The 16,964-nt window shown below is 50.0% G+C and overlaps 1 protein-coding gene across 1 annotated transcript in view; it reads left to right on the forward strand.

Annotated features, from left to right (window-relative positions):
- The first annotated feature begins 657 nt into the window (after window positions 1–657).
- The window catches only part of URB1 (URB1 ribosome biogenesis homolog), a 142,661-nt gene continuing 126,354 nt past the window's right edge, over window positions 658–16,964 (forward strand). Inside the window, exons 1-7 of the mRNA XM_073584550.1 lie at window positions 658–897; window positions 5,266–5,405; window positions 7,938–8,089; window positions 8,222–8,354; window positions 9,322–9,418; window positions 9,679–9,764; window positions 11,362–11,487. Of these exons, the coding sequence (XP_073440651.1) occupies window positions 759–897; window positions 5,266–5,405; window positions 7,938–8,089; window positions 8,222–8,354; window positions 9,322–9,418; window positions 9,679–9,764; window positions 11,362–11,487 (873 nt within the window). The 5' untranslated portion in view covers window positions 658–758. The remainder of the gene's footprint in view (window positions 898–5,265; window positions 5,406–7,937; window positions 8,090–8,221; window positions 8,355–9,321; window positions 9,419–9,678; window positions 9,765–11,361; window positions 11,488–16,964) is intronic.

The raw sequence follows: 16,964 nt of genomic DNA on the forward strand, positions 1-16,964 counted from the left end.
ATATAGCTTCCCACTGGCAGATGTCTGAAAAGTCGGGTCCCTCTCCTGCCCTTAGGTCGGCTGACACAAGGTAAGCAGGATAGTACCGCCTTCATTGGGTCACCTTGTCGCGGTGGGGTGGCTTTTACACTTTATTGACAAAAATATTGTTAATTATGTCCCTTATGTTATCTACATTCACTATTTCTTTTTACTTTTTATGAATATAGGGTATATGCTCACAGTGGGTTTTTTTGGGGGGGGGTTATTTTAGTGAGGGGTGGGATTTCGGGTCAACATATAAATAAAACCTCTCCGCACTTTGGTGGCTGGTAGCTTCGGGTGCACAGATTTTCTGACATTTTGTGGCAGTCCACCGTGTATGGGCACTGGAGGGATCACTGCTGGCACAGTGCAAGGTACCAACAGGGCACAATATGGCAGCTGCTGACGGAGCCACCGCAGACCCTGCGCCACACTGCCACCCCGCGGTAATAAGTGGTACTGCAGGTCCTATCCCTCCGTCTATAGAGTCGCATTTTGTGGCTTTTACAGGTCGGATTCTAGCACAGCGTCAGGCTGATAATCTCTATAAACTGCTGCCGCTGTCAGCTACAGTCCTGACAGGATGTGTTATCTATAGTAGCCCGTAGGTTGTTGTCCCCGGAACCTATTCACAATGGTTCTTGTTTCCGGGGGGAGCGTGTTGCGCACGGACTGGTTCCTGTCTGCTGTTCCCACGTGTTTTGCTGCTGCAGGTGACAGCAAGGGAGCGGATCATGGGGAAGAAGAGGAAGAGTTCGGGAGCCGCCGAGGAGACCCCGGGGCCGGAGGCCAAGAAAGCCAAGACCCCGGAGGTGGAATTCACCGGGACCGTCTTCAAATCCTTATTAAAAGAGCCGCAGACTGCACTGAGAGGTGGGAGAGGTGTGGGGGGACTGGACATGGCGGTGCTGGGTGTGGAGGAGCTGGGGGACCCCTGGTATGGCCGCCTCTGCGGCTCCTCCATCTGCTCCCTGCAGGCCCCCCTTACAGCTACTGATCTCTAGGGGTTTCCATGCAGCGCTGTAGGAAAGCTGGGTGACACCCTAGAAGCTGTAATAGTGCACCTTTGCTCTCCTGGGGTGTTGGGTCATCTCTATCGGAGGCCAAGCTAATAGATCGTGGGGGTCCGACACCTGGAGCCCCCATAATCAGCTGTTTGTAGTTCTGCATCTGCCGAATGTACGCAGAAGAAACGCATCGCCACACACAGTGTAGTGGCCGTTGTCAGGCGCTGCCGCTCAGATCCCATTTACTTCAATAGGAGCTAAGCTGCAGTGCTGAGATCGGCCACTACACAGTATACAGTCATGGCCAAAAGTTTTGAGAATGACACAAATATTATATTTTCACATGATCTGCTGCCCTCTGGTTTTTATGTGTGTTTGTCAGATGTTTTTATCACATACAGAAATATAATTGCAATCATATTATGAGTAACAAAAGGTTATATTGACAGTTAGAATGAGTTAATGCAGCAAGTCAATCTTTGCAGTGTTGACCCTTCTTCTTCAGAACCTCAGCAATTCTCCCTGGCATGCTCTCAATCAACTTCTGGATCAAATCCTGACTGATAGCAGTCCATTCTTGCAAAATCAATGCTTTTATTTTGTCTGAATTTGAAGGTTTTTGTTTGTCCACCCGTCTCTTGATGATTGACCACAAGTTCTCAATGGGATTAAGATCTGGGGAGTTTCCAGGCCATGGTCCCAAAATCTCTATGTTTTGTTCCCTGAGCCATTTAGCTATCACCTTTGCTTTATGGCAAGGTGCCCCATCATGTTGAAAAAGGCATTGTTGATCGCCAAACTGCTCTTGGACGGTTGGGAGAAGTTGCTCTTGGAGGACATTCTGGTACCATTCTTTATTCATGGCTGTGTTTTTAGGCAAGACTGAGAGAGAGCCCATTCCCTTGGCTGAGAAGCAACCCCACACATGAATGGTTTCAGGATGCTTGACAGTTGGCATGAGACAAGACTGGTGGTAGCGCTCACCTGGTCTTCTCCGAATAAGCCGTTTTCCAGCTGTCCCAAAAATCAATCAAAGGGGATTCATCAGAGAAAATGACTTTACCCCAGTCCTCAGCAGTCCACTCCCTGTACCTCTTGCAGAACATCAGTCTGTCCATGATGTTTTTCCTGGAGAGAAGTGGCTTCTTTGCTGCCCTCCTTCAGACCAGGCCTTGCTCCATGAGTCTCCGCCTCACAGTGCGTGCAGATGCACTCACACCTGCCTGCTGCCATTCCTGAGCAAGCTCTGCACTGCTGGTAGCCTGATCCCGCAGCTGAAACACTTTTAAGATACGGTCCTGGCGCTTGCTGGTCTTTCTTGGGCGCCCTGGAGCCTTTTTGGCAACAAGGGAACCTCTCTCCTTGAAGTTCTTGATGATGCGATAGATTGTTGACTGAGGTGCAATCTTTCTAGCTGCGATACTCTTCCCTGTTAGGCCATTTTTGTGCAGTGCAATGATGACTGCATGTGTTTCTTTAGAGATAACCATGGTTAACAGAAGAGAAACAATGATGCCAAGCACCAGCCTCCTTTTAAAGTGTCCAGTGGTGTCATTCTTACTTAATCATGACAGATTGATCTCCAGCCCTGTCCTCATCAACACCCACACCTGTGTTAATGGAGCAATCACTGAAACGATGTTAGCTGGTCCTTTTAAGGCAGGGCTGCAATGATGTTGAAATGTGTTTTAGGGGATAAAGTTCATTTTCTAGGCAAATATTGACTTTGCAAGTAATTGCTGTTAAGCTGATCACTCTTTATAACATTCTGGAGTATATGCAAATTGCCATTAGAAAAAATGAAGCAGTAGACTTTGTAAAAATTAATATTTGTGTCATTCTCAAAACTTTTGGCCATGACTGTACAAAGGCAGAACAGTACAGCGCCGCACACAGTGTAGCGGCCGTTGTCAGGCACTGCAGCTCAGATCCCATTTACTTCAATAGGAGCTAAGCTGCAGTGCTGAGAACGGCCACTACACAGTATACAAAGGCAGAACAGCACAGCGCCGCACACAGTGTAGTGGCCGTTGTCAGGCACTGCAGCTCAGATCCCATTTACTTCAATAGGAGCTAAGCTGCAGTGCTGAGAACGGCCACTACACAGTATACAAAGGCAGAACAGCACAGCGCCGCACACAGTGTAGTGGCCGTTGTCAGGCGCTGCCGCTCAGATCCCATTTACTTCTATAGGAGCTAAGCTGCAGTGCTGAGAACGGCCACTACACAGTATACAAAGGCAGAACAGCACAGCGCCGCACACAGTGTAGTGGCCGTTGTCAGGCACTGCAGCTCAGATCCCATTTACTTCAATAGGAGCTAAGCTGCAGTGCTGAGAACGGCTACTACACAGTATACAAAGGCACAACAGCACAGCGCCGCACACAATGTAGTGGCCGTTGTCAGGCGCTGACGCTCAGATCCCATTTACTTCAATAGGAGCTAAGCTGCAGTGCTGAGATCGGCCAGTATACAGAGGCAGAACAGCACAGCGCCGCACACAGTGTAGTGGCCGTTGTCAGGCACTGCAGCTCAGATCCCATTTACTTCAATAGGAGCTAAGCTGCAGTGCTGAGAACGGCCACTACACAGTATACAAAGGCAGAACAGCACAGCGCCGCACACAGTGTAGTGGCCGTTGTCAGGCACTGCCTCTCAGATCCCATTTACTTCAATAGGAGTTAAGCTGCAGTGTTGAGATCGGCCACTACACTGTATACAGAGCCAGAACAGCACAGCGCTGCACACAGTTTAGTGGCCGTTGTCAGGCACTGCAGCTCAGATCCCATTTACTTCAATAGGAGCTAAGCTGCCGTGCTGAGATCGGCCACTACACAGTATACAGACCAATAAACACAGCACTGTACACAGTGTAGTGGCCGTTGTCAGGTACTGCAGCTCAGATCCCATTTACTTGGATAGGAGCTAAGCTACAATACCGAGAACGGCCACTACACAGTATACAGAGCCAGAACAGCACAGCACTGTACACAGTATAGTGGCCGTTGTCAGGTACTGCAGCTCAGATCCCATTTACTTCAATATGAGCTAAGCTGCAGTGTTGAGATCGGCCACTACACTGTATACAGAGCCAGAACAGCACAGTGTAGTGGCCGTTGTCAGGCGCTGCCGCTCAGATCCCATTTACTTCTATAGGAGCTAAGCTGCAGTGCTGAGATCGGCCAGTACACAGTATACAGAGGCAGAACAGCACAGCGCCGCACACAGTGTAGTGGCCGTTGTCAGACACTGCAGCTCAGATCCCATTTACTTCTATAGGAGTTAAGCTGCAGTGTTGAGATCGGCCACTACACTGTATACAGAGCCAGAACAGCACAGCGCTGCACACAGTTTAGTGGCCGTTGTCAGGCACTGCAGCTCAGATCCCATTTACTTCAATAGGAGCTAAGCTGCCGTGCTGAGATCGGCCACTACACAGTATACAGACCAATAAACACAGCACTGTACACAGTGTAGTGGCCGTTGTCAGGTACTGCAGCTCAGATCCCATTTACTTGGATAGGAGCTAAGCTACAATACCGAGAACGGCCACTACACAGTATACAGAGCCAGAACAGCACAGCACTGTACACAGTATAGTGTTTTTTTCCCAGGTATTGCAGCTCAGATACCATTCACTTCAATAGGATATAAGCTGCAGTACCGAGAGCGGCCACTACATTGTACAGAGCCAGAGCAGCACAGTGCCGTACAGTGTACTGACCATTGTCAGGTACTGCAGCACAGATCCCTTTCACTTAAATAGTAGCTAAGCTGTAAAACTGAAAATGGCCACTAAACTTTAGAGACCCAAAACAGCACAATGCAGTGATCGTTCTCAGGTAGTTTGGCTCAGATCCCATTCACTTCAGTAGGAGCTGTGCTGCAGCACTGAGAACGGCCACTACACAGTGTACAGAGCCAGAACAGCGCCAAATACCGTGTAGTGATCGTTCTCAGGTACTGCAGCTCAGATCCCATTCGCTTCAATAGGAGATCTGCTGCAGTACCGAGAACAGCCACTACACGTGGCATGGCGCTGTGCTATTCTGGCTCTGTACGTGTACGCTGTGTACAGCCATTCAATACTGGAACTACGATCAGCTGATTGTCGGACCCCACAGATCTGATATTGGCCACTTAGCCGTAATAATTGCTGAAGTGAAGAATGATGGGATCTGTAGCCTTTGTTTGTAGTTTATTTCTCATGTTTATATTCTGTTTTCTTTTCAAGGTTTGCAGCAATTTCTCGAATTCTCAAGGAAATTGCCGAACCCTGCGCTGTATGACGTGGTGGAGGGTTATATCAAGATATCTGTGGAGTGCAGTGAGATCCTGAAACTTTTGGAAGGGGAAAAACGTCCAGAAAGTGAAGTGAGTGAACGATGTCCAGAAACGCTGACGTGCTTTATTATTTACATAGTATCCAGGATTAAAGGGAACATGTCCCGTCCTATACTGTATATGCTATTCACTGGTTACTGGGATTATGGGGTTAATCTGCAGGTAAAGAATGAGTACACCCTGCCTCTCTCTTAGTGGAGCAGCAGCTACAAGGAGAAAACAAACTTTTATCCTCTCTGCAACCGCTCACTTCAAGTCATTGCGGCGGTGCAGGGAGCAGTGACAGCCGCTGCTCAGCAGACAGTGAGCGCGGCCGTAATCACTTCCCGACCCTTTGACAGTATACTCTGCTTACACCCGCTGCAAAGCAGGCTGTCCGTCAGAGTGCAGGCGGAGGAATTACAGCGCTCCCTGTGTACTGAGTGGTGACTGTCACTGCTCCCTGCGCCGCCCCGATGACCCTGTAGCCGCTGCTACACTAATTGCCCCTTCACACATAGCGAGATCGCTAAAGTGTCACCGATTTTGTGATGCAGCAGCGATCTCGCTACATGTGACACTTACCTCCGACCCTGCTTCCCGCTGGCTATCGCTGATCGCGCGAGATCGCCCTGGTCCGTTTCTCGTCGTCGGCTTCCTGCTGGCACCGACGAGCGACTCATGGACGCGGGCGGAAGACATCGTCATCGCTGCGTGTGACAGGTAAGTAACGACCGCCGACCGCTGCTGCGTCGCTGCTGAGATCTGCCTGTTTGGCATCTCACTAGCGACCATTTAGCGATGCACCAGCGATCCTGACCGGGTCGTATCGTTGTCGGGATCGCTGTTGCATCGCTAAATGTAACGGGACCTTAAGACAGGCAGGATTTCAATGCTATTTACATGCATATTAGCCCTATCTCTGCAGGTAAATAGCTGTGCACGTTAGTAACCAGCGCGCTGATGCAGGGAGCTGGTAACTAACGTACACATCGGGTATCCAAGGGACGTGCGTCCCTTGGATACCCGATGTGTACGTTAAGGCCCCGTCACACATAGCGATCTCGCTAGCGAGATTGCTGCTGAGTCACAATTTTTGACAGATTGACAGATTTGACAGTCTGACAGCTCACCAGCGATCACATAGTGACTCACCAGCGATTCTGACAGATTGATATCGTTGTCAGGATCGCTGGTGAGTCGCTGTGTGTGACTCCAGCCTTAGTTACCAACAGATCGCTGGTATCCTGCCTGTCACACGCAGCGATGCGTGCTGGCCAGCGGGAGACCAGCGACCAAAAAAAAAAAGTCCTGGCCTTTCCTGCAGCGATCCCGGCAGGGGGGCCGGTTGCTGATCGCTGTCACACACAGCGATCTCGCTGGTGAGAGCGCTGTTGTGTCACAAAAATTGTGACTCAGCAGCCATCTCGCTAACGAGATCACTATGTGTGACGGGGGCTTTACACTAGTGACTGCCGGTCATAACTGGACACGGGGGCAGAAGTGCTTGTGACATCTACTTAAATGTGGTAGACTCGGTAACCTGTGACTACTGAATTTCCAAAACAGACAGGCAGACAATGCTATTTGTGGCTATATTCTTTACAGGAGGAGAGCCCAGAAAGGCAGCAACATTCATGCTTATATCTTTTCCAAAACAAGACAAGAAAGCAGCACTCTCTGTGCCTTTTATAATTTACAGAATAAGATGGGGAGGCAGTAGTGTCTGCATAGATGATTTACATGCACTTGCTGGATGCCATTACGGTCTGTGCCTATAGGATTTGCAGGAAAGAGACTGGGAGGCCATACTTATCCATGCCTGCGTAATTTACACGGAGAGACGGGGAAACAGTACTATCTATGCTAAGATCATTTATGGGAAGGGTCAGGGAGGCAGTACTATCTGTGCATAGATAATGTACTTGTTTAGACTAGTAGCCGTGTTTTTCAGTGTCTTCATCTGGAAAGGCCCTTAAGTTAGTTCTGTCTGTAGCTGCATTTTCAGGAATTAAAGAAGGGCAGTATTACATAAGAACTTGGCTCTGGATGTGCTTGTTCACTGTTTGTCTTAGAAAATAAAAGTAGCCCATGGATAAGTGATGGCTTATTCCAGCCGGAGCAACCCTTTAAAAGGGGATGTCCACAACTCGGAAAAACTTTTCCTAAATATCATATTCCCAAGTGTAAAATAGGAATGACCTATACTCGCCTCCTGCAATGTTCCTGTGATGTTGGCGCCAAGTCTCCCGAGGCTCTCATGACATTTTGCAATGTGAGCCCTGCAGCTGATCAGCCGCTGATGGGCTACAGTTCGAGGTTCTTGCTAACGAAAGCTGACTGCATATCAATGTCATTCCAGTTTCGTGAGACCTGATATCGGCAGCTTTTCATTTTACGCTGCGGAATATCGTTTTTAAGAAGGGATTGTGGATGACCCCTTTAGAGTTCATCTATGTTATAAATATGACCGCTATTACTTATAAAAATGCATATAATTCTCCTCCTTGTTTCCTTTGTACTTTCTATATTTCTGTGAACTGAGGATAAAATGTTATTCATAAGTTCCACCTTATTGTTTAGATGATGATAATTATCCAAGTCCTGGAAGCCATCTTGCTGCGGACAGCGGGTGACCTCACACATCTCAGGGCTGCCGGGGTCAACATAGTGAAGAACTTGTTGAATTCACACATGAAACTGATCTATTCATCCGTCTACTCCTCTACCCACAGGTAAAGCCCCGAACGTGCAGCCGTAGGTGTAGTAACATGGCTCCTCCGCTATTGACTGAGATGGAATTTGATTCTCGTTGTGATCACAGAAAGTAACAATCAGGTTCCTTTTTTCAATGACTTGCATTGCAGGATGTCACGACTCGGCCTCAATTTACTGTCTGCGATGGTCACGCAAGGTCCGGACTGCGCCAGGGACGTCTTCAGCCATTTCGATTTTACTAACAAGTTTTTACCAGGATTGCTAAAAAAGAGAGATAAACAAGTAAGAGGCCCCAGTGCGGAGTATTGTAACACTCGCATAGACTCCGGTAACCAGTGATGTGCTGGATTATCATCATCCGGACTGTGCTATTATATGGCTGGACCAGAGAGCAGGTCCCTGCCGATCCCCTTTATTAGCCGGAGTGATGAATTAAAGCAAACAGCTGCCTCCCTCTAGAGGACCTGTCTCCTCCATGCTGTACAGATCACTGATTTTAATGGTTTCTGCAGATCTGGGGTGTACTGTTGTATTATTGCATTCAATAATTTCCCTAAGCGATGGCTTAAAGGGGTTCTGCACATTGTAGAAAAGTGGTCCCCAAACAATCAAACACTAGTGAGAAAAAAAATACATATATCTATCTCCGCTCAGTGTCCATGGAGCTGGTGGAAAGAGTCAGTTGCTTTCCGTTCAGTGGCACGTGGCTGCTCTAGTGATTGGTGTGGTCCCCAGCAATCGGGTCATTTATCACTTGTCCTTTGGATCCGTGACAAATGTCCAGGGTGGGACACTGACACATGCTGTCCAGTCCCCGGGAAAATGTATCAGGCACTGACTATATGATCTCAGCCATGTATGTTTGACTTCGAAACTCTGTTGCATTTCAGATTAAAATTGTCTCCAGGTACTGAATTTCATGGGAGACTAGTTGGACGGGCGGTTTTCCGATGGCTTTTTTTCTTAGTTTAAATATGGACCAAAGTGATCCTAAAATGAAAAAAAAAAAACACATTTCCCTGGAAGCCGCCTCTCTTCTTTACTATTTCTTATCCGGCAGGGAAGTGTCATGTAAGCGATGCAGCTAATTAGTGGTCACTGATTGGCTGCAGTGGTCAGATTCTGAGTCATAAGATGTGACGGCACTACTGCAGCCAAACTGATGCTCCTGCCAGCAACAGTATGGAGAAATCACGGAAGGAGTCACCATCCATATTTATGTCTATGATTATTTTTCCTTTCATCGCAGGGTAGACCCGATGTCCGACTGGCTTATATCCAGTTTGCACTTTCCTTCTTTATTTCTGGAGATAACAACACAATTGCGCAGGTTCTGGAACTCAAAGGTATGTAATTCTGGAGATAAATCTAGAAATATGTGGGGCTGATTATAAATGTTATTATAGTATAGTACATAATCGTGTAATCATACAATGTACGCTGATATCTCGTGCGGTACATAGCAATGGCCTGTAGATGGCACTTTCGCTTTATCCGCTAGTCCTGTGCAATACACATAAAGTTGTATGACTGCTCCCGAGGCGATAGATCTTATTATTTGTGTTTATTTTCTCACTATATATTATCATGTGGTTTCATTTTCTAGATTTTCTTGGTGAGATTTTCAGCACTGGAGTAAAGGAAGACAGAATGTCTACCCTAAACCTGCTGCTTTCTTTGCTGCAAACCAAGGTGATGTCAATATGCTAACTGATCATGGATTTAAAAGGGGAATCCAAAATTATTTTAAAAATGCAGAAAAAAAACTTGCACATTACATACCCAGTAAATTGCCTGCCACTTCAACGCTGCTGCTCTGGCGCACTATCTCTCCGGCGCTGCTGCTCTGGCGCACTATGTCTCCAGCGCTGCTGCTCTGGCGCACTGTGTCTCCAGCGCTGCTGCTCTGGCGCGCTATGTCTCCAGCGCTGCTGCTCTGGCGCGCTATGTCTCCAGCGCTGCTGCTCTGGCGCTCTGTGTCTCCAGCGCTGCTGCTCTGGCGCTCTGTGTCTCCAGCGCTGCTGCTCTGGCGCACTGTGTCTCCAGCGCTGCTGCTCTGGCGCACTGTGTCTCCAGCGCTGCTGCTCTGGCGCACTGTGTCTCCAGCGCTGCTGCTCTGGCGCACTGTGTCTCCAGCGCTGCTGCTCTGGCGCACTATGTCTCCAGCGCTGCTGCTCTGGCGCACTATGTCTCCAGCGCTGCTGCTCTGGCGCACTATGTCTCCAGCGCTGCTGCTCTGGCGCTCTGTCTCCAGCGCTGCTGCTCTGGCGCACTGTGTCTCCAGCGCTGCTGCTCTGGCGCACTGTGTCTCCAGCGCTGCTGCTCTGACTGGCGCACTGTGTCTCCAGCGCTGCTGCTCTGACTGGCGCACTGTGTCTCCAGCGCTGCTGCTCTGACTGGCGCACTGTGTCTCCAGCGCTGCTGCTCTGACTGGCGCACTGTGTCTCCAGCGCTGCTGCTCTGACTGGCGCACTGTGTCTCCAGCGCTGCTGCTCTGACTGGCGCACTGTGTCTCCAGCGCTGCTGCTCTGACTGGCGCACTATGTCTCCAGCGCTGCTGCTCTGACTGGCGCACTATGTCTCCAGCGCTGCTGCTCTGACTGGCGCACTGTGTCTCCAGCGCTGCAGTGCTCATTTAACTCATCACCACTGAAACATATGTGAATGACCCGTGGGTGATTTACAAGGATTACTAGACGTTCTTTTGATATTTTAATGTGTCCTATGCCTCTGGTTATTTAAAAAAAAAAAAAAAAATTAAAAACAATTAGACGTCTGCTTTAAATAACGAACGTTGAAGGCATAATGCATGCTGTGGTATTCCAGAACATCTTAGGGGCATATATCACCCTCTTTGCCAGCAAACTAGCTTCAAAAGGTTTCAAAATTTGGGAAATTTCTGCCCTTTTTGTGACAACCCAGCACTTTATTAAAAAGTGAGTGAGTGGGATTTAGCAAAATGTGCGGGGTCTACTGTTGTGTGACAAATATACTATAATATATATTTTACTGTCTGGCTCACGGATGACCCAAAGCTGTATCAAATTAATTATGAGCCGTGTGCCTACGAATACATATTTGGCACCTTACATCAGCGGCTATGGCTTGGACACTGGTGTATGAAGCGCTAGTCTTAATACATTTCCTCCTAGAAGTAGAATTTATCAAGACAATCATGGATGAACAGGAGATAGGATAGGCTGTATAAAAGGGTTGTGCTATATATGCTGTGTGCCCATACAGCTATTATAGGCATTCTACTTTAATGGGGTTTTTTTCCGTCTTTCAGGTTATTCACAATAAAGCAATCACGAAGACGCAGAAAGTTCACTTTTTCACACCCATCATTTTGAATCACATCGCTTCTCTGTACCGCTGGAATGGGATTGTAGATGTGAACACCAAGGACGTCCAGGTATTGTCACTGCAGGAGATCGGCACTTTGGATTGACATGAAAAAAAATAAAAAAAAAGTTAAATTGAAATTACCGGATTTAAAATTTTCAACTATAATTTGGGTCCCATTTATGCCCTTACTGCTTTTAAAGGGAATGTTATAGAACAGTGGGAGCTGAGTAGATTGATGTATGATTTTGTAAGAAACTATTCAGTATAACTTGTGTTTACTCTGTCGCCTTATTGGGGGACACAGAACCGTGGGTGTTATGCTGCTGTCCACTAGGAGGCGACACTATGCATAATCTGAAAAAGATTAACTTTGGCTCCTCCTCTGCAGTATACACCCCTGGACGGCATCAGCCTTCTCCAGTTTTTGCTTAGTGTCGCAGGAGGCACACCTAAGATTTTTTTTACTCCGTCTTTTTTCCTGGATTTTTTTCCAAAGGACTACAGATGAAGAAAAGAGGGTCTCCAGCGAGACTCCCGGCATGGCTCCCTCCTCGGTCCCCTATTAGGGGTACCCGGTTGAGGTCGAGGTGGCTCTTCCCCATGTCGCTCCCTCACCAGTCCCTCGGGTACTGGTTCGAGGTCGAGACCCCCCTCCTTCCTCAGTTCCGTCCGGCTCTGGGTCGAGGTCGAGGCGACGATGAAGCCCCCTGACGGTGACAGCAGCACCCTCCCTAATCCCCCTCTGGGGGTATTAGGTTGAGACACCGCAGGTAGGGCCTGTACCAGGCACCAGGGACCCCAGTCCACCTGTGGGCTCCTTTTGGGACCGGGGGAGGTGCAGCGAGGCAGGGCACTTATCAGAGACCGGGCTCCCTGCGCCCCGGTCTCTGCAGCAATGGCGCCCCAAGGGACCCTCCACAGGGCCCCAGTCACATATATGGCCCCACCGCCAGCCCTCCTTTCATTCTGGGGGGGTCTGGTTTAAATCCGACCCACCCCCCGCGGACGACCGCGCGGGTCCTGGAGCCCTGCTGGGCAGGAGACTTCAAATTTAGGCCGCGGCTTTGGCCTAGCTGAAGTCGCCGCCCCATTCCCGCCCCCCGGATGACGAAAATGACACTGCAGTGTCATAGAAGGGGCGGATCGAGGCAGGAGGGGAGCGCTTTTACATGGCCCAGCGCGCCCTTTTTCCAGCTCTCCGCCCCCCTCCTCCTCCACCTCAGAATCCGGTGGCCATCTTGCTGCACCTGGAAGAACGCAGCACAGCAGTCTCCGGGGGGCACAGGACGTGGGACTTATCAGCGCTGGACCTAAGGGGGAGCACCGGTGAGGTAAGATCATAGCTGGGTCCTTGGTACTCAGCTGTGAATTCCTATAACCTATAGCGCTCTCCTACTCCTTTCCTCTGCGTAGATACCACTGTAGGGCCTCCACTAATCAGCCTAGGTACTATGTCGGGCTCAAGGAAAAGAACCAGGCAAGACTGCTTTTATGCAGTCTGCACAGCCTGCAAGGCCACTCTCCCCAGCAGCAACACGTACCCGCACTGCCGGGATTGTACCCAAAAAACAGGATCAGAACCCAAGAAGTCCCTACCAACGCTTCTGCGACCGCTACTGCGCCGGAATGGGCGACTCAGATGTCGCAGTCTGTGACACAATCTATAGATAACCTGACCTCCACATTACTGCAGGCTCTGCAGGGTCATGTCTCGGCTATGAACGTTACCCAGCAAAGGGACGTCCGGTCTCATGATCAGGGCGCTTCCGACAGTTCGAGGCGTAAGCGGACCCACAGGTCGCGTTCATCTGCGTCCTCACATAGCAATAGGTCTTCCCCCTCCAGGGAAAGACACAGTGGCCTCAGATCACCGAGGCCGTCCCCTGAGTGAGAAGGACAATGCGGATATCCACAACGATCCCAGACCACGGGAAACCTCCGCTCTAGTTCTCCCGCTAGGGAGCTCCTTAGCGATGCGCAGGACTCAGAGGGCATATGTGACTCCAATTCAGATAACGAAACAGAGAACGCTTTGCTCCCTTGTCCCCCTAGCAATACTGCGATAGTTGAGGATATCGTCTCTTCCATCCTTCGGGTGCTGGACATTTCAGATCCAACCCCGGAAGCACCAGAACACAAGATTTCCTTTGAAAGTGTTCAGAAACCATCGAAGGTCTTCCCTAATCACCCGGAATTAAAAAAAAAAAAAAAAATCTTTTCTAAGCGTTTTTCGCAGCCTGAGAAAAAATCGCCAATCGCAAGTATTTGGAAGCAAAATACCCCTTTCCACAGAAAGACACCAAGGATTGGACAGATCCGCATGAAGTGGACCCTCCAGTCTCTAGGCTGGCAGCACAAATGCTTCTCTCGATGCTGGACAGTTCAACCCTCAAGGACAACAGCAGACAGACAAGTCGAACGCATGGCTCGTTCAATCTTTGAAGCGACAGGTGCCTCTTTGGCTCCCGCATTTGCTTCAGTTTGGGCAGCCAAGGCCATCATGGCTTGGGCTGATCTATTGCAAAAGGGCCTTCAAGCTTCAAATCCTCAGCTGGCGGACCAGGCGGTGCAAATTGCAGTGGTGGCAGATTACATGGTCCATGCAGCGTTGGACTCTGCAAGAGGAATAGCGGGAATAGCATCAAACGCCATCACAATCCGGCGTATTCTCTGGCTAAGAGAATGGAAAGCGGATGCGGCCTCAAAAAAGTCCCTAACAAATCTCCTGTACTTCAGTGGCCGTCTTTTCGGTGAAAAGCTGGATACAATGATATCCAATGCTACCGGGGGCAAAAGTACTTCCCTCCCTCAACTAAGACCAAAACGCACATTTAAAAGACGTAATCGATCTCGTTTCCGATCCTTTCGGAATTCTTCAGGCTGGTCCGTCTCACGCCCAGCACAAAACCGTAATCGTTCCCCCCGCAGGGACAACACACGTGCGGCACAGAGGCCGGACAGGAACTGGCAATCAAAGGCAAGCCAGGCAAAACCTAAAGGAGGAAAACCTCAGACTTTTCCCTCATCCTGACTCATGCCCTCTGGAAGACACCCCACTTGTAGGCGGACGACTGCTACTCTTTCAGCAGGTCTGGCTGCCTATTACAGAAGACAAGTGGGTCAAGGAAATAGTGTCTTCAGGATACAAAATCGAGTTTACTACCAGCCCACCGCACAGGTTTTTTTTTTCCCTCTGTCCCTCCAAAATCCCCGCTCAAAGCTCAGGCCTTCCGTCAAGCGGTTTCTTCCCTCCTGCGAGCAGGAGTCATAGTGCCAGTCCCAGCAGATGAGCGCTTCCGAGGGTTCTACTCCAACCTGTTCGTGGTGCCCAAGAAGGGAGGCAGTGTCCGACTCATACTAGACCTCAAGCAACTCAACAAGTATGTTCGAGTTTGTCACTTCCGCATGGAATCCCTCCGGTCAATCGTTGCGTCTATGGAAAAAGGAGAATATCTTGCCTCCATAGACATACAGGACGCATACCTGCATATACCGATTGCTCCCGCCCATCAGAGGTTTCTCAGATTCGCAATCAACCAAGACCATTACCAGTTTGTGGCCGTCCCGTTCTGTCTCGCCACGGCTCCCAGAACATTTACAAAGGTCATGGCAGCTACCATGGATGTTCTGCACTCCAGAGGCATACCTTCTCATCAGCGAGGTCAACGTCTCGATCACGATAGACACTCTGACGCGCCTGGGATGGTTAGTCAATTTACAGAAGTCCTCGACTACCCCGAGTCAGTCTCTGACCTTCCTGGGGATGCTATTCGACACCTCCAAGGGTCTGGTGATCCTCCCCAGGGACAAGGCACTGGCTCTCCGTCTGGGAGTTCACACACTCCTCCGCAAGTCCCCCAGATTTCTCCGGTATGCCATGAGAGTACTTGGCAGGATGGCAGCAGCAATGGAGGCGGTACCATTTGCCCAGTTTCACCTCAGACCCCTTCAACTGGCCATCCTCAAGTCCTGGGACAGGAATCCGTTCTCCCTCGACAGGGAGTTCTGGTTATCAGCAAACACCAGGAGGTCTCTGCACTGGTGGCTCGAGCCAACCTCGCTTGCAAGGGGAAAATCCTTTCTCTCCGGTCAATGGAAGGTTTTGACCACCGACGCAAGCCTTATGGGTTGGGGCGCGGTGCACCTACATCACAGAGCGCAAGGCAGGTGGTCACCAAGGGAATCGACCATGCCCATCAACATCCTGGAAATTCGGGCCATCTTCCTGGCGTTGAAAGCCTTCCATCACTTGCTGGCAGACTCTCATATCAGAGTACAGTCGGACAATGCCACGGCAGTGGCATACGTAAACCATCAAGGTGCCACCCGCAGCATCCAGGCGATGACCGAAGTAACGCGTATCCTACAATGGGCGGAGGCTGCAAGGTCGGTACTCTCAGCGGTCCACATTCCGGGTGTGGACAACTGGGAAGCCGACTATCTCAGCCGACAAGGAATGGACTCGGGGGAATGGTCTCTCCATCCCGAAGTCTTCTGTCAGATCTGTCATCGTTGGGGGACCCCGGACGTGGATCTGATGGCATCCCATCTCAATGCCAAGGTTCCCAATTTCATGGCCAGGACGCGCGATCCGCGGTCGCTCGGAGCAGATGCCCTGGTTCAGGACTGGACCCAGTTCCAGCTTCTGTACATTTTTTCCACCCCTCCCCCTGATCTCCAGAGTCCTGAGGAAGATCAAACAAGAGGGTGTTCCCACCATTCTGATCGTTCCAGACTGGCCCAGGCGTACATGGTACGCCGACGTCGTGCAACTCACAGCAGACGCTCCCTGGCGTCTCCCCACACGTCCCGACCTCCTGTCACAAGACCCGTTCTTCCACCAGAACTCAGGGGCTCTCAATTTGACGGCGTGGCCATTGAGACCTGGGTTTTGACCCAAGCAGGTTTTTCACCGGACGTTGTTAAAACCATGATCAGGGCTCGAAAGCCAACTTCAGCCAGGATTTACTATCGTACCTGGAAGATTTTCTTCACATGGTGCGACTCTCGTGGGCAGATTCCACTTCCCTATTCTCTTCCAAAGGTCCTCGGTTTCCTTCAGTCAGGCCTGGACGCCGGGCTATCCCTGGGCTCGCTGAAGAGCCAGGTGTCAGCGCTCTCAGTGCTCTTTCAGAGGCGTATTGCTAACAAGCCGCAAGTGAAGACTTTTCTCCAAGGGGTTTCCCGATTGGTTCCCCCCCTACAAACGTCCGTTGGAGACGTGGGACCTCAACCTGGTCTTGACAGCACTACAGTCACCTCCTTTTGAACCCCTTAGGGTGGTCTCACTCCGCTTTCTATCACAGAAAGTGGTTTTCCTGGTGGCAATCACCTCGCTACGCAGGGTGTCTGAACTTTCAGCTCTTTCCTGCAGACAACCCTTCCTGGTTTTTCATCAGGACAAGGTGGTTCTCCGTACAGTACCATCCTTCCTTCCGAAGGTCGTGTCCAGCTTCCACCTCAATGAGGAAATATCACTACCGTCTCTTTGCCCGGCTCCCGTTCATAGGGTAGAGAAGGCTCTGCATACGCTTGACCTTGTCA

The sequence above is a fragment of the Dendrobates tinctorius genome, unplaced genomic scaffold (genome assembly GCF_039654945.1).
Source record: "Dendrobates tinctorius isolate UK_male_01 unplaced genomic scaffold, ASM3965494v1 ptg000084l, whole genome shotgun sequence".
Taxonomy (NCBI): domain Eukaryota; kingdom Metazoa; phylum Chordata; class Amphibia; order Anura; family Dendrobatidae; genus Dendrobates; species Dendrobates tinctorius.